This window comes from Selaginella moellendorffii, unplaced genomic scaffold (genome assembly GCF_000143415.4).
Source record: "Selaginella moellendorffii unplaced genomic scaffold, v1.0 SELMOscaffold_47, whole genome shotgun sequence".
NCBI classification, from domain to species: domain Eukaryota; kingdom Viridiplantae; phylum Streptophyta; class Lycopodiopsida; order Selaginellales; family Selaginellaceae; genus Selaginella; species Selaginella moellendorffii.
Window position 1 is genome coordinate 1,274,192 of NW_003314308.1, and position 14,450 is coordinate 1,288,641.

Genomic DNA, 14,450 nt, shown 5'->3' on the forward strand with positions numbered 1-14,450 from the left:
AGAAAAGCAGAGAGATGGATTCAAGGCAGCACAACGTTAAAAAAGAAAAAATCGCTGAGATTCCGGCATCTGGGCATCTGGCAAGTTGCATAGCACCCGCCAAAAGCCAAGATGCTCTCCCATTTCAACAACCGCAACTAGACAAAGCTCTCTTTTTATTTCCTCGTTTTTTCTTTTTTTTTTCTTCTTGGTCTATCTCAAGCAAAGCCAAGCCAAGCCAAGCGCTCGATCGAGGCTCCTCCACAACACCACGACCGATTCGTTCCAATGGATCGATCCATCCATTCGTCCACGCCAAAACGAAGCGCGAGCTCGCCAGCTTTCAATGCCCCAAAGATGCTGCTGTTGACAAGTCGCGGCCACAAAAGAATCGGTGTGTAATCAAAAAAACGATCGCAGCGGCACATTGGTCGCTTTCTCCCAGGAAGCTTCACGGTACGGACGGGGGAGACAACGGGTCCGTACGCGAGCCAATGAATGCTGCCTTATCCGCACCTCCACGTGTCGCGCTCTAGCCATGTGTGGAATCGAGAACAGGTGGCCACATGCATGCAAAGATGGATCAAACTCTAGGGCTGGGGCTTGCTTTTGCCCTAAGCAAGGGTGAAAGTAATGGCAGGCAGGTAAAGGTTAAAAACCTTCTTCACCTTCTAGGCTGGCCAATGGGGTGGCAGGATTGGTGCACACCTCTCCAGAGTCCCTATCCAAGGGGACCCAACACAAAGATACCAAACACTTGACATACACTCACCTATCATCTACAACAGTGGCGTTTACAGAAAAATCAAAAGAATTTCAAGCGTTATGAGCTATTTTGATAGGAAGTTTTCATCCAATGTGGATAAGCTTTGGCTCGGTTGCTGCTTAATTGGCTTAATCGGGGATTGGGTAATATAATTATAGTGGCTCACTACTAGGTTGCTGCCACGGAAGACTGGTTCCTCCCTCGATTCATAGCGTGTTTGATCTCTTTTCTCTCTTTTTCTTCTTTTCTTCTTCTTCTTCCTCTCATCCTTATCTTCGCGAGAGGAAGGAAGCAAGGAAAGCCCTCTCCATCTCCACCTCGCGCTCGCCATCTCTCGCCATCTCTCGCGCTTTTCTCTTCTTGGGTCGCCAAAGAGGGCTTTTGGGGATCGACCCACGAGACCCATCAATCGCGAATCGCGTCGCGGCGCTGGTGGGTCGGAGGACGATTTGGGGCGTTTTTTTTCGGGTTTGGTTTCGCCTTCTTCGCGTTGCGGCGATCGATCAAAGGCCGTCTACGGTGGCTTCGGTGGCGCGCGATCACAGGGAAGAATTGGTGCTGCTGCGGTGTGAATGGGAGGATTGTCGCGCGGCTGCTGCTGCTGCCAAATGCGCGCTCGCCTGCTGACGGATCCCGAAGGGAACAGGCCTCTGGATTGCGTAAGGCCGCGCCTCGCCCGCCAGCTTGCTCGCAGGAAGATCCAGAATCGCCAGAGCCTCCTCAAGGGCTGACAACAAGTTCTTCTTTTGTTCTTCCTTACCGGGTAAGCTGGTTCTCCTTAAAGAATTCTCTCTTTTCGACCAAAGATGGAGGTTCTCATCGATCTTCCTTGCAGATCGAGGCGAATCCATCCCTTTGAAAGGAAGAATGTCGATTGCCTACCAGAGCTGGGAGATAGGATCGGGCCCAACCGTGGGATACAAACTCCAGGCTCACCAAGCAGCTGGCGATGGGCTAAACCTTCGCAAGCTTCTCTGCCGGCCCGAGACGACCGCCAGGTTCATGCAACAGGGTCTTCCTCCTCCAGCTCCAAAGCAGAGATTTTCCTCCTCCGCCACCATCGCCGCCACCACCACCACCGCCACTCTGAGTGGCGGAGCTTCTAAACCGGACGAGGACTTGCCCCCGACCAAGGTGGAAGTTGTGGAACTTGTTGTGGCGCCGCCAGGAGGACTGGAAACGACTAACATGCCATCGTCGTCCTCGTCGCTCGTCACATCCTCCATCTCCAACGAGAGCTCGGACGAGTCGGACGACAAGGAGGTCCAGAGCGCGTTCAAAGGTCCCCTGGATCAAATGGATTCGTTGATGACCACTCTCCCAGTCAGGTTTGCTCCAAGTTCTTGTTTCCTCCATAGCTAGCTTGCTCTTGTTTTCCTCCATAGCTCGCTTGCTCACTTCTTCTTTCTCCAGGAGGGGGCTGTCAAAGTTCTACGTTGGAAAATCTCGTTCCTTCACATCGCTGGCGGACGTGAAATCGATGTGCATGAAGGACTTGGGCAAGCCCGAGAATCCATACTCCAAGAGGAGGAGGCTTCCATCCCACCGCGAAGGGATGGAGTCCAAGCCCAGGTTTCCACCACCCCGGATCTCCACTGGGATCTCCAAGAAGCCAATCTCCTCCAACGGGACGACGCTCACGCTGGCGCTCGCCATGTCCACCAAGGGTGACAGGCTCGACGGCAGCGACGAATGCTTCGCCACGGCAAAGCAGTGGCAAAAGAGCTGCCGATCATTCTCGCTCACCGACTTGCAAAAGGCTTGAACAAGTTCCAACTTTGCTTGAACGATCCGGAAGAACTTCCAGCGAGTTCCATGGTGGTGACACAAAGTTTAGCCGCAGGACACACTTTCATATGGAAGGTTGTATAATATCTGAGAGAGGAGGAGAGTAACTTGTAGAGAAAAAGAAAAGAAAGATACCAAGGGATACAACTCAGGGAGATGAGATGGCGTGAGATGGTGTTTTGTGTGTGAGAGAACAGGAAGGTTCCAGTGGGTTTTTGTATTTGATCCAGACTTTGACACTTGTATACATCGCTAGCGATGACTTGCTCCGGAAGTCCATCGTTGGTACAAATGCTTTTCGAGTTGACTACCTTGCTGAGAATGTCAATGACGCCATCAGTCCTTGTTGTGTTGTGATTCCAGACCACGAGAACTTCTCCGGACGAGAACTTCTCCAAAGGTTCTTTGAAGGAGGACGAAACTCTGTGAAGAAAAAGAGAAGGAAACTTTTAGAGCCATCCTGGAGAGACATACCTGGCTTTTGTGGCGGTTCTCTAACCAGGAACTGGGGTGTTGTGATGCTCCCCGGCATAGATCTGGGAGAGGAGGACAAACGGAGCCGCACAGCTTTCGGTGGATTGCATCTGAGCCGCTGTTCTTGCTCCGCGGTGGAGGTCCTGTTGGTTCTTGCAAGCCGCCAGCATCGTGTTCAAAGTCACAACGTCTGGCCGGTCGATCATGCTGATGAGCTCCTCCGCCTCGTCCAGCCGTCCTGCCCGACACAGGAGATCCACCATGCACTGGTAATGCTCGTCCAAGTGTGGCAGCTCAAAGTCGGAGATGATCCAAGTGAAGTAGTGGCACGCTTCGTCGGTCAGCCCCGCGTGGCTGCACGAGTTGAGGATGGCGATGAGCGTAACTCCATCCGGCACAACTCCCTCGTTGACCATCAGCCTGTAGGTGTCAATGATATCGTCGTGCTGTCCGTGCCGAGCACACAGTGTCATGATCGCGGACCACGAGATCCTGCTGCTCCTATCCATGCTCTCGAAGATCTGTCTCGCGTCTCTCATGCTCCCACACCTCGCGTACATGTTGATGAGACCGTTCCCAAGGAAGTCGGACATCTTTCCTCCCTGTGCGGCCAGGATGCGAGCATGGACTTCTCTGCCATCTTCCAAGTTGGAGCACGCCTGAAGAACGGACGAGAACGTCACCTCGTCTGGTTCCGAATCCATCCGCTTGAACAGACTGAGAGCTTCTCGCTCGTTCCCAGCCGAGACACAGCCTCCAATCAACGCGGTCCAAGTTACGGTACACTTCTCCCCCACGCTCTCAAACACCTGCCTTGCCTCGCCCAAGGCGTTGCACCTCGCGTACATGGTGATCAACGCGTTCTTCACGAAGTCTGGTAGCATCCCGCAGGCTAGAGCACGGGAATGGACCTCTCTTCCGGTTCGCAGATCTTCCACTCGAGCACAGGAACTCAGGACGCTCATAAACGTGACGACGCTCGGTGACAGCCCCTCCAAAACCATCTCCCGATACACTCTGATGGCCTCTTCGCCACTGTCATGCCTGTTAAAAGCTGCTATCACCGCGTTCCACATGACCACCTTGTTTTGCTGCCTCGTCTTGGCAAACACCTCCCTGATCTCTTGCTCACTCCCACACTTGCAGTACATGTTGACAAGCGCGACGGCAATATCCGGCAGGCGTTCCAGTTGACACTCGATGATCCTCCTGTGAACAGCCTTGCCTTGTCGAAACGTTTGAGGGGAGCACGCCGAAACAACGGCCGCGTATGTCGTATAGCTCGGCTCCTTCCCCTCCAAAAGCATCTTGTGATAGAGACCAAAGGCTTCGGTGCTGTAATCCCCACACTGCTGCTGCTGCTGCGAGTAGCACTCTAGCATAAGTGTCCATGTCACGACGTCCTTTTCCTCTGTCCTATCGAAAACTTCCAACGCTTCCTTCACGGAGCCGCATTTGATGTGCAGACTGAGCAGAGCGTTTCCTATCGGCTGAAATCGAAAATCCTGCTTTATCGCCAAAAATTTTCCCTGTTCCAAGTCCCCCTCAATGGAGCAAGCCATGATGGCTTCGGCAACTGACACGCTATCCGGCTCCACACCTTCAGGCTTCATCCTATGGAACAATTCCAGTGCCGCTTTAGAATCACCTTGTTGCGCGTAGCCTTTTATCATGACTGTCCAAGTCAGGACATCCCGGCTCTCCATTCTATCAAATATCTTCCGTGCCTCTTCCATGTCACCACACTTACTGTACGCCGAGACAAGATCTGCCCGTATGGAATCCATCTTATCTATCCCACTCCAATCAATAAGTTCCCGGATCGTTTTGCTCAACCGTGAATCTCGCTTTAGCGAACAGGCCTGGAGTGCGCTGCAAAAAGTTGGCAAGCTCAGCTGCATTCCCTCGAGAATCATCTGCCTGAAAAGCGTCAGCGCCTTACCGGGGTCACCGAACTGTGCATGGCTCGTTACCATGGCTGACCAGCTCACGTAGTCCTTTTGCTGCATCTTCGCAAACAAGAACTCCGCGTCCTCCAGACTCCCACACCTGGAATACATGAACATGAGCGCAGTCTCCACAACAGTGATCGATTCGAAACCAAAAGCCTTGACTTCCTCGTGGAGATGCTTACCTTGCTCTAACGTCGAGCACGCGGACAGCAGCGCGACGAAGGTAGCGGAAGTTGGCGAGACGCAATCTCGCCGCATTCCATCGTAGAAAGCGAAAGCCTCGCTGCCGAATCCAAGCTGCGCATAGCCCGCGATCATCGACGTCCATGTAAAGACATCTCTGGTCGCAAGCCCGCTGAAAACCTCGAGCGCCTCGTCCATGCAGCCACACTTGGAGTACATGTTGATGAGAGCGTTCTCCATGACAATGTCACGCTGCAAACCAAGAGAAGTTATACGCTGGTGGATGGAAGAACCAAGTTCCAAGTTACCTAGCGACGCACAGGCCGTGAGCAAGCTCGCAAAGACGAATCCATTCGGCTCCAAGCGCTCCCTCTTCATCCGATGGTAGAGCTCCAGTGCCTGCTCGGGATAGTCACACTGCACGAACGCCGAGATCATGGCGTTCCAGGACACCAAGTTCTTCCTTGGCATGGCGTCGAAGATCTTGATGCCTTCCAGCACGCTACCACACCTGGCGTACATGGTCACCAGCGAGTTCTGGACGACCACGTCGCTGGCGATGGATGGCGACTCGAGAACTCTCTTGTGGATTTCCCTGCCTTGCTCCAGATCCCCCAGCCCGGCACAAGCCGCAAGAGCGCTCGCAAAGATGAATCCATTCGGCGGGATGTCCATCTTGTGGAAGAGCTCCAGAGCTTCCCTGTTCTTGCCGCTCCTGGCATAGCCAGAGATCATGAGATTCCACACGAAGTCGTTCTTGTCCGCGATCTCGTCGAATGCCGCCTTGGCATCGGCCAGGCAGCCGCATTTGGCGTACATCTGGACGACGCAGCGCCGCAGATAGCTGCTATCGCCATAGCCGGACCTGCGAAGATCGTCGTGGAGCCGCCGCCCCTCGGAAACGTTGCGCCTGGAGCAGCATTCCTGCAAGAGCCTGGCGTAGCGCGAGACCTCGGATTCCTTCAACGCAGCTCCAGAGGAAGCTCGCATCGATCGATCCACACAAACCCTAAACCTTCTCTCTTTCCAAGAATCTAGGGTTCTTACAAACTCTCGTCTCTCTCTCTCCTCTCTCACACTCGCTCAGTGGGCGTGGTTCGCATCGTTCTTCACCGATCCAGGGCTGCTGGCGCTGCTGCTGGAATCCGAGAAGCACGTCAGCTTCTGGAGCACGCCAGTGGGCGACGCCAGGATCATCTTCTTGCGCTGCTGCTGCTCGAATCCCACCGCATTGCCGCCGGCGGGAGGCTTGCACGACGAGGATTTGAGAAGAACATCCGAAAGCAAATCGCCGCTGGCGCCGGAGGAGGAGGAGATCCTGGCGAGGCTGATGTTGGTGTAGGGATCCTCCTCCTCCTCGAGCTCGTGCTCGTGATCGTCCTCGTTGTCTCGATGATCGTATCGCGCCTTGTACCGATCGTGATCGCCCCCTTGTTCTTGCTCTTCCAGCGCCAGGGAGAGGATCCCAGTGGATGGAACGCTCTTGAAGCAATGCATGGCGAGCTTGTCATGGCTGGTGGCGGGCATGGAGTTGGAATCTCGGGGCCAGTCGTCGTCGAAGAAGTGGCGCAGCGCCTCGGGCTTGCGCTCGATGCCTCGGATCAAAGGGCTTTTGCTCAGCTCCTCGTGTTCTTGCGACGATGGTCCAAAGATTTGCATGCTCCCGAAGTTGTGGTGCTCGGATCCAGCGATGATCTTGGGTGGCGACGACGATCCTCCTCCTCCTCCTCCTCCGCCACCGCCGCCGCCGCCTAGAGGCCTGGTGCAGCTGCCAGAAACCTCCGCAAAGAGCAGCTGCTCGGGACGCAAAGGATCAAACGTTGCTTTACTCATTCCATTCACAAACCTGAGAGACAAAAAAAACCATAGAATTCACAAGAGCACCACCCAAAAAAGAAAAAAAAAAAAAAAAAGTTCACAGATCAGTGATCTTCCCAGTCGCTCATCCATCCAAATTTCAATCTTGATCCAGCCAAGAACAAAGAAGCAGCAAGCAAGCCAAACAGACACGCAAGACAGCAAAAAAAAAAGATGGAAGAGTTTTTTTTCACCTTTGATGATCTTTGCTAGCAGCAAGATCTCCAGCTGATTGGAGAGGATAGTGGTATGATCCCATGCCAGTCTCCATGATCCCACCGCCAACCATCCCACCACCACCACCACCACCTTTGCTGCCGCTGCTACTCTGGTGTGACAATGCCGACGATCTGGCACCGCCATTGTTGGTGGCGGAAGTGGCGGTGGCGGCGGTGGCGGCGGAGTTGGATCCCGCTCCTGCCGCCGCGGCCGCCGCGGCCGCCGCTGCTTCCGCCGCTTTCCTAGATCTGTTCCTCCCCCTGTGCATATGCCTCTCGCAGTACTTCTGGTCCGCCACCACCGGCCTGGAGCACCGCCACTTCTTCCCATCTGTTCTTCGGCACCGCCCAGGCTCCGCGTCCATGGGGCTGCCCGATCCAACTCCAAGCTGGAACCCGCTCCATGCTGCTCCTCGCAAGTTTCACCAAGAACACAAACGTGAGATGGCGATCGAGAGGAAACAAAGTGAGATCCTCCAAGTTTAAAGGCAGGAACAGTACGAGCAGTGATCCATCTTTGGACCCACAGACAAAGAGATAGCATGTTTGCAATCTGGAACTCACGAAACACGATAAAGCAAACAGTAGGAAACAAGCCCACCACGAGAAGATCGATCAAACACTCTAGAGGATATAGAAGCTTTGCCAGGAGAAGGAGAGCTTACAGTTCGTGGCGGAGGAGGGCGAGAGGATCAAGCTCCGGCGGATAGGAATGACGAGCTCGGGAGGAACTGGAGCTCTGGCCATCATATACTTGAAGATGAGCGCTTGGTGTTCTAGCTCCGCCCACTGTGACGCTGTGAATGGGAAGTAGTGGAGCTGCTGCTGCTGCTGCTGCTGGAACGCTGTGCATCACGAATCCATCCAGCCATGACCATCAAGTTTCTTACGCGCTCGATCGAGAGAAATCAAAACAAGGAGGTACCTGGAGAGGAGATGGAGTGTGGCTGCTGCTTGATCGCGCCAGCAAATGGGTATGATCCTCCTTGCTGCTGGAACAAATGCCTCGAGTACTGCTGCTGGAAGAGCATCCCTCCCGGATCCGCCAGGAGCGCCGCGGAGCTGCTGTGGTGATCGTCGGGGGAGGGCGACGAATTGGATTCTTGCTGCTGCTGCCTGGCCGAGGAGAAGGAGTCCGTCCTGGACAGCTTCATCGATCGGCTTCCCTCGTGGCGATCTTCGCCAAGCTCCAGGATGGGTCTACATTGCTTGAGGATGCGAACGTCGCCGCCCGGCTCCACGGAGCCGCTCAAGCTGAAATCCATGGCATCAATCGATCGAGATCGATGGATCCAGGGGTGGGATAGCTACTGCGATTCTCTCCTCGCTCTAAGGAAGGAGGAACTATATAGTTTTGACGGAAGAACTTAGTAGAAGGAGACGTGAAGAAGAAAGAGATCACACACTCTCGAATGGATCTCGTGTGTTCTTCCGGGAGTTTCTCTAAGTTAAATGCTTGGGTGATACGAAAAAGGAGGAGGCAGCTTTAAAGATGCTGTGGAAGAGCAGGCAAAAACACACACAAGACTGGCAGGGCACACAAAGCAAAAGTGATAGTTGGGCTCAAGCAATCAAGCCTGGAAGATCGATTTGGGGGTGTTTGGATTGGATCTCTACAGGCAGCTGGATGCGCTGCTGCTGCTGCTGCTCGGAGGATCCGCGGCGCTGCTGCTCTTGTGCCATGGTGGAGGAAGTATCGCTGCTGCGGCGGCAATGCTTGCTGTTCAAGAGAGCTGTGGGCAAATTGAGAGCTTGGATGCTACCGCGGCTGCCAGTGCTGCCACTCCAATGGATCATCATCAATTCCTCATCCTGTTCCAGAGCTTGCCCCATCAATCACTCGACGCGATCGATGGATTGATCAATCGTCTTTGTGGGAAAGAAAGAAAGCGAGCTTTCCAATCCAATCCAATCCAATCCAAAATCGCTCACTCTACTGTAGCTAAGTAGAGGGAAAACGGATTAACATCCCACATCTCTCTTTCTCTCTCTCTCGCTCTCTCTCTCCCTCGAGAGGTTTAGGTTGCAAACTTGATGCCTGGATTCAAGGAGCAAAACTATATGCCCCGCGAATATTCCACGCGTCCAACGTAAACCCTAAAACCCGGCAGGGAATCGAGCGCGTGACGCGTCACCGGTCTTACATTAAAAAACAAAGAAATATCTCACCTGGCCTTCCTTTACACCCTTGGCAGGGCACGGTAAAAACAAAAAAGGAAAATTACCTTGTCATTGACCGGGGGCGGGCGTGGTGAAACCTTGCCAGATAAGTTAGCTAGAGAGATAGCAGTACCAATACCAGCCCACCTAACCACAATAACCCACCACCCACAGCCGTGGCCAAATAGCAGATGCCGCCAAACGCTGGTATCAGGCGCATATTCACTGGATAATACGAGGCCCTCCACCATACGAAGTACAATACAGCAAGGGCATGGGACTTCTGGCAGGGCAGTCAGAGCCTGCGAGGCTTTAAATGCGAGCCACCTACTCTCATGCCATCATTCCCTCAACCATTGATTAAACTCTTCCAATCTTCGCTTCCATTCCAACGGTTTAAAACTTAACTAAGTTACCCAAGAACCCTAAAAAGTTCTTAAGCGGGTCATGCATTTCTTGAGCCCCCTATGCCTCCACGAACGACAATTGTCACATGTGTGCATTAGGGGGGTTATGTCATTCATGACAAACGAGTTACGCAGCGAGGGGACGAGAGAGAGAGAGAGAGAGGCGAAGAGATCGGATCTTCCAAAGGAAAGCATTGCGGGGGAATTTTGTAATGCCCGGGGCATTTGTTTATGGTTTGGGCAGCAGTCAATCCGAGAGAAAACAAATGGAGCGTTTTCATTGAACTCTCAGCCCCAGGAAAGACGAAGACGCGAAGACGACCTAAACTTTGCCGCCATTGGGCATATTTTACAAATCATATGGAGTGGAGGGTTGGCCCCTTGGCTTGCGGAAAAGAGAAAAATGCCTTCGTCGGGGATAATCATGCGCATTTCCTCGGGGTTTGGGCTAATGAGTGGACACACATGGAAGTTGCTATCGGCTGCTTTTGTGGATGATCGATAAAAATTGCTAGCATTGGATTGCATGGTTCGAAAACAATGATATAATCTCAATCTGGGGTAACGAAAAAATTAAATCGCGGAGGTCCATTGGGCATTTGGTCACATGCAGGTTGACGTTGAATAAACCCAATCTTTTGAAATGGGCGAATATCTCCGAGATACGCTTCCTTTGTCACCATCAGCGGAAATGGCAAGAAACAAAAGCGTGACACGAGTGGTCGGAGAGAATCGAACCCACGCCAGGTGCCACATCCACAGCTCACACGCCACGTGTCTTTCCATTTTACGGTCGACCAAATGCCGGCAAGCGGCAGCCGCTGTCGGGTAGCGGACAGAATATGCCACTCGCGCGGGAGTGGAGGAATGTTGTTTGCCTCCTAAAACTTTGCCTTTGTGTCAATTCTCTCTCGCATCAAAGCTAACCGAATTTAGATCAAAGCTAAGCTTTGCAAGAGTGTGATTTAATCTGGCAAGTGGACACATGGTGGCGCATGTGCCCCTTAACAAAAGGTGAAACGATGCCTCCTTTTTCTTCCTTTTGGGGGCGGCGCGGATCGATTCCCTTCCCCGGGTCAGGTCGTGTTTGTACGGTTAGAATGGCCACCACGTCAAGCCGTACGTACGGGGCGCAACAGGAAATTGGAAAGAATAATCAACGCGCCACCCCCCATCGTGCTAAAAGGTGGCCATGCTCTTTGATTTACATATATCTGAGATCGAGGTGTGGTTGTTTCATTGGTGGCTTCGGAAGGCACGATTTCAAAGGGTCATACGTGTATACAAAGCCGCGAGGGAAATCTATCTAGAGTGTGGACCACGCAAGAGATCTCCTGGGTTGACCAGTGTTTTTTGGATTTTGGCGGGAACATTTAGGTTTAGGTCTAGGTGCTTGGCTATGGCGGTTCTTTGGCGATCTCGTTTCTCAGGTGTGTGATCCTTCTCGGCGATCTATTCGAGAAGAAGCGCTTCTACGTGGTGCCTTGCTTGTGAATGGATGTTTGCATTTCCAGCATTTGTTTTGTAGAGCTGCTTGCTTCATCCGGTGGATGAGAAGTCCCCATCAGCTTGATCGATTGGAGGGTAAGGAAATTTTGTGGAGCAAGTAGGAAAAGTTTCCGGATGGTTTGTTTTCCAGTCAGCGTCAATTGAATGCCGGATCATTCTGGATTTTGAGTTTAAACTTAAAACTTAGCTCAGGAAGTTGTTCCAGGATCCGGCAGCGAAGATGTAGCAGTTGTATTGGATAATTTGATCTATTGGAGGGTGAGAAAGTGTTTGAGCAAATAGGAAAAGTTTTTGGATGTTTTGTTTTATCAACTCAATGCTGGATCATCCTGGATTTTAAGCTTTCCAACTGGAGAAGTTAAGACTTTGGATGATATGTCTGAGTTCCAGGGAGCGAAGATAGTAGTATTGCGCAGTTCAATCTTAAGTTTGTGCGTCGAGGTACGTCCCTTCGCAGGAACTTGGTGAATAAAACAGTGTTTCTTTCAGCTTCGTCAATGCGGAGCACTGCGCGGCACATATTTTTTCCCTTTGCCTGGATGAACACTACAGGCAAGGTACTCTTGAGATGCTCACAGCATCCTGACGATTGGTTCCTTTCATCTTTTTTGTCGCTGAATCAGGCGATAGGGACATTTGAAAACGCAACGCAAGCACCGTAACGTAACTATGCTCTTTGCGAACAAAGTTTGTTCGTGCTTCCAAGGCCTGCGCAATGGCATCTTCCGCTGCCAAGGCTAGAAAAGCTTTTCCCGGTGCCAGCGGAATTGAACGAGTCTGAATATGCTAGAGGTACGTTACTTTTTTACATCTCTTCACAATAGACTCGGTCAGTTCTTCATTTTTTTTTCTTTCGTTTCTCTTTTGAAACATCTTCTCCGCTCGGAGGTACCACCTGTTGGCAATGATGGTGTTGATATGAACCCCGAATGCGTGAATGCTAAAGTTCTAGTGATGTGTCTATCTTAGCTGGCTGCAGGGCTGAATTCATGAGCGTTCGGTATCTGTGACACCCCCAAGTACGCAGTATGTATCCGCTGATAGTTAACTACCTGATAAAACTGTTTTGTGTTTTGTGCAGAGAGCTCGCGAAGGTTTGTCAACGAGAGAAATATCCCTGTGGCCTGAATATTTTTTGAATTTCTCTGGGGGAGCTAGCTTGTTTGGTCGGCTGTGCAGCTCGTCGTAAGCATTGCGATTGTAGAACACTGGAGGCTTGTATCGATGCCTTTAACTTGTGACGGTACCGTTCTTTCGATATTGTTTAAGTTGATATCCTTACGGGTCTTTGAATTTGTTCTTGGCGAGAGCTCAAACGATGTTTTCGTTTCGACAACCACGCAAGTACAGTATCTACAGCGGGTGTCCGAAAACAACGGAGCTAGCAAAGTGGGATACCAAATGAGCAACAAAGACAGATGAGTCTACTTGCAGTGTCTTCCTAAATTCTTTCCTTCCCAGGTGAGGCTAGGCAGCAACAAGGCGTGAAGGGGAAATGTAAGGCAGCTGAGTTTGTATTTAACTCTTTGGCGGGACTGCGGACTGGAGGGATTTACAAGCAGGACTATAGCGTGCATTGTACAGCAACATGTGGAGGATGACGAGACGACTGAGAGCGTTGATACAACTTTAGGAGACGGAGGATTTGGAACTTTGGCGTTGTAGAAGGTACGAACCATTTCTCTTTAATTTTTTTCTATCTCTCTTTTGTAAAACTTTTTTCTTTCTTTCTTCTTTCTTTTGTTTGTAGGCTGTTCGCGAATGATGCTGTCAAGTGCATGGTGCGCCCAAGTTTACATGAATTGAGCAAGAGGGAGTGATACGGAAGGTGACATCGAGCTCGACGGGTGTCGTGCCATTCAAGGGGGAAAGCGAGCACAAGCAAGTTGCAAGAATGTCGCTCACATCGTGACAGCAGTCGCCAGGCTGAGCTCCTGGCAAGAGGCAAGCGAGAGCCGATAGCAAATTGCAATTGCGTCCTGGTGGTGGTAGTGCCGCTGGAGGCGGAAGAAACTGAGCTCGACAAAAAGCCATCAGAGTGACTGTCAGCAAAGCAAGCACGCAACTCCTCTTGCCACCAAACAAACGATATTCCGTTGAATCCATCATCTTTCGCTCGTAAGTTGCTTTACGAAACTCTTTCCTTGGCTCTAAGAATGTCCGTGAACTCCTTTTGTTGCAGGGAAACGATAAGATGGTTGTAATTCAGCACGAGCAGGCTCTCCAGCAGAGAGAAAGAAGAAAAAGAAAATGGAAATGCTGTTTCTTAAGGAAGGGTGTGAAGAAACTTGCACCAAAGCATTGATGAGAACGCCTGGAGAGATTCTCTTTCCGGCCAAGCCAAGCGCCTCTGTGCTGTTTGCGACGTCGCCTATTTGTTTTTGCCTTTCCCTCTGCCCCCAGGTTCGTAGAGATCTCTTCGATTTGTTTTGATTTCCTCCTGACCCTGGAAAATTATAGTGTGATGGTTGAGAGAGACCAGACCAGCTTTAAAACTATTTGGAAACAGCCAGCCAGGACCCAGGACGGACTTCTCGCTCAGGAGGTGAAAGAGAGGAGCGATTCAAGCTCCATTTAAAAGGCCTCCTTTTGTGTAAGTGCGTGTTTTTCCTTTGTTTTTTTATTTCTAACATGCGAGGCCCACCTTGCTTGTATTCAATGCATGCAGTTGCGTGGAGAAAGCTAGAAATTTTTTACATTTTTTTCCGGGGGGTTTAGGCGTTGTTTATGGATAGTTTATGCAAAGATGGGCGTCAAGTTAAACAAGTCGCTCACTCCATGTGGTGTGTTTGAGAGGAAAATCACTTTGGCCACCTTTACCTTAGCTGGGGCTCTCACATTCACCACCACCTTTGACTTTGCCCGAGAAATAATCTAGACAAAGGAATTCCAGTTCGATTCCAAACAGTAGCAAAACACCAACAAGGCGGTGCTTGTCTATGATTGCAATGCCTCCAAAATAATCATCAACAATCAGTCCTTTTCTATCGACACAAGGAGGAAAGAATTGTCTTCCAAGTCTCCTTAGATTACATTTAATCCAACATTGTTTTTCACTTCTAACCACTTGAGGGCAATTGCGCTTATAGTAAGTCAAGCTAAAAAGAATGGTAGTAAAATACAAAACCAAAATGAATGCCAGGCTGGGGTAAACCAC

General features: G+C 51.2%; 3 protein-coding genes and 2 long non-coding RNA genes across 8 annotated transcripts; 3 read left to right on the plus strand and 2 right to left on the minus strand.

The window, feature by feature from the left end:
• Positions 1-927: 927 nt before the first annotated feature.
• LOC9658294 lies at positions 928-2,807 on the plus strand. Its single transcript, XM_002981052.2, has 3 exons — positions 928-1,508; positions 1,581-2,073; positions 2,159-2,807. Exons 2-3 carry the CDS (start codon positions 1,613-1,615, stop codon positions 2,508-2,510), a joined length of 813 nt encoding a protein of 270 aa, XP_002981098.1. The 5' UTR covers positions 928-1,508; positions 1,581-1,612; the 3' UTR covers positions 2,511-2,807.
• On the minus strand, positions 2,722-6,161 carry LOC9658295 (pentatricopeptide repeat-containing protein At2g33680). Its single transcript, XM_024686120.1, has 2 exons — positions 3,008-6,161; positions 2,722-2,956 (listed from the first exon to the last, which is right to left on the minus strand). The coding sequence occupies exon 1, from the start codon at positions 6,130-6,132 to the stop codon at positions 3,028-3,030; it is 3,105 nt and encodes a 1,034-aa protein (XP_024541888.1). The 5' UTR covers positions 6,133-6,161; the 3' UTR covers positions 2,722-2,956; positions 3,008-3,027.
• LOC112350257 lies at positions 6,148-9,219 on the minus strand. 2 transcript variants are annotated; one of them, XM_024686122.1, is made up of 4 exons: positions 8,143-9,219; positions 7,883-8,062; positions 7,194-7,623; positions 6,148-6,988 (listed from the first exon to the last, which is right to left on the minus strand). In XM_024686122.1, exons 1-4 carry the CDS (start codon positions 8,480-8,482, stop codon positions 6,226-6,228), a joined length of 1,713 nt encoding a protein of 570 aa, XP_024541890.1. In that variant the 5' UTR covers positions 8,483-9,219; the 3' UTR covers positions 6,148-6,225. The 2 variants fall into 2 exon arrangements, with proteins under 2 accessions (XP_024541890.1, XP_024541889.1); XM_024686121.1 differs by having other exon boundaries at positions 7,194-7,626.
• A 1,905-nt stretch (positions 9,220-11,124) lies between these two features.
• LOC112350288 lies at positions 11,125-11,728 on the plus strand. Its single transcript, XR_002993708.1, has 3 exons — positions 11,125-11,214; positions 11,499-11,551; positions 11,635-11,728. It is a non-coding gene; the product is annotated as an uncharacterized LOC112350288 (long non-coding RNA).
• Positions 11,729-11,832: 104 nt separating this feature from the next.
• LOC112350287 lies at positions 11,833-14,194 on the plus strand. Of its 3 annotated transcripts, XR_002993707.1 has the most exons (9): positions 11,833-11,850; positions 11,917-12,085; positions 12,273-12,319; positions 12,375-12,387; positions 12,452-12,961; positions 13,044-13,411; positions 13,476-13,696; positions 13,754-13,886; positions 13,962-14,194. It is a non-coding gene; the product is annotated as an uncharacterized LOC112350287 (long non-coding RNA). The 3 variants fall into 3 exon arrangements; XR_002993706.1 differs by having other exon boundaries at positions 11,917-12,319; XR_002993705.1 differs by having other exon boundaries at positions 11,917-12,319; positions 12,375-12,961.
• Positions 14,195-14,450: the final 256 nt, after the last annotated feature.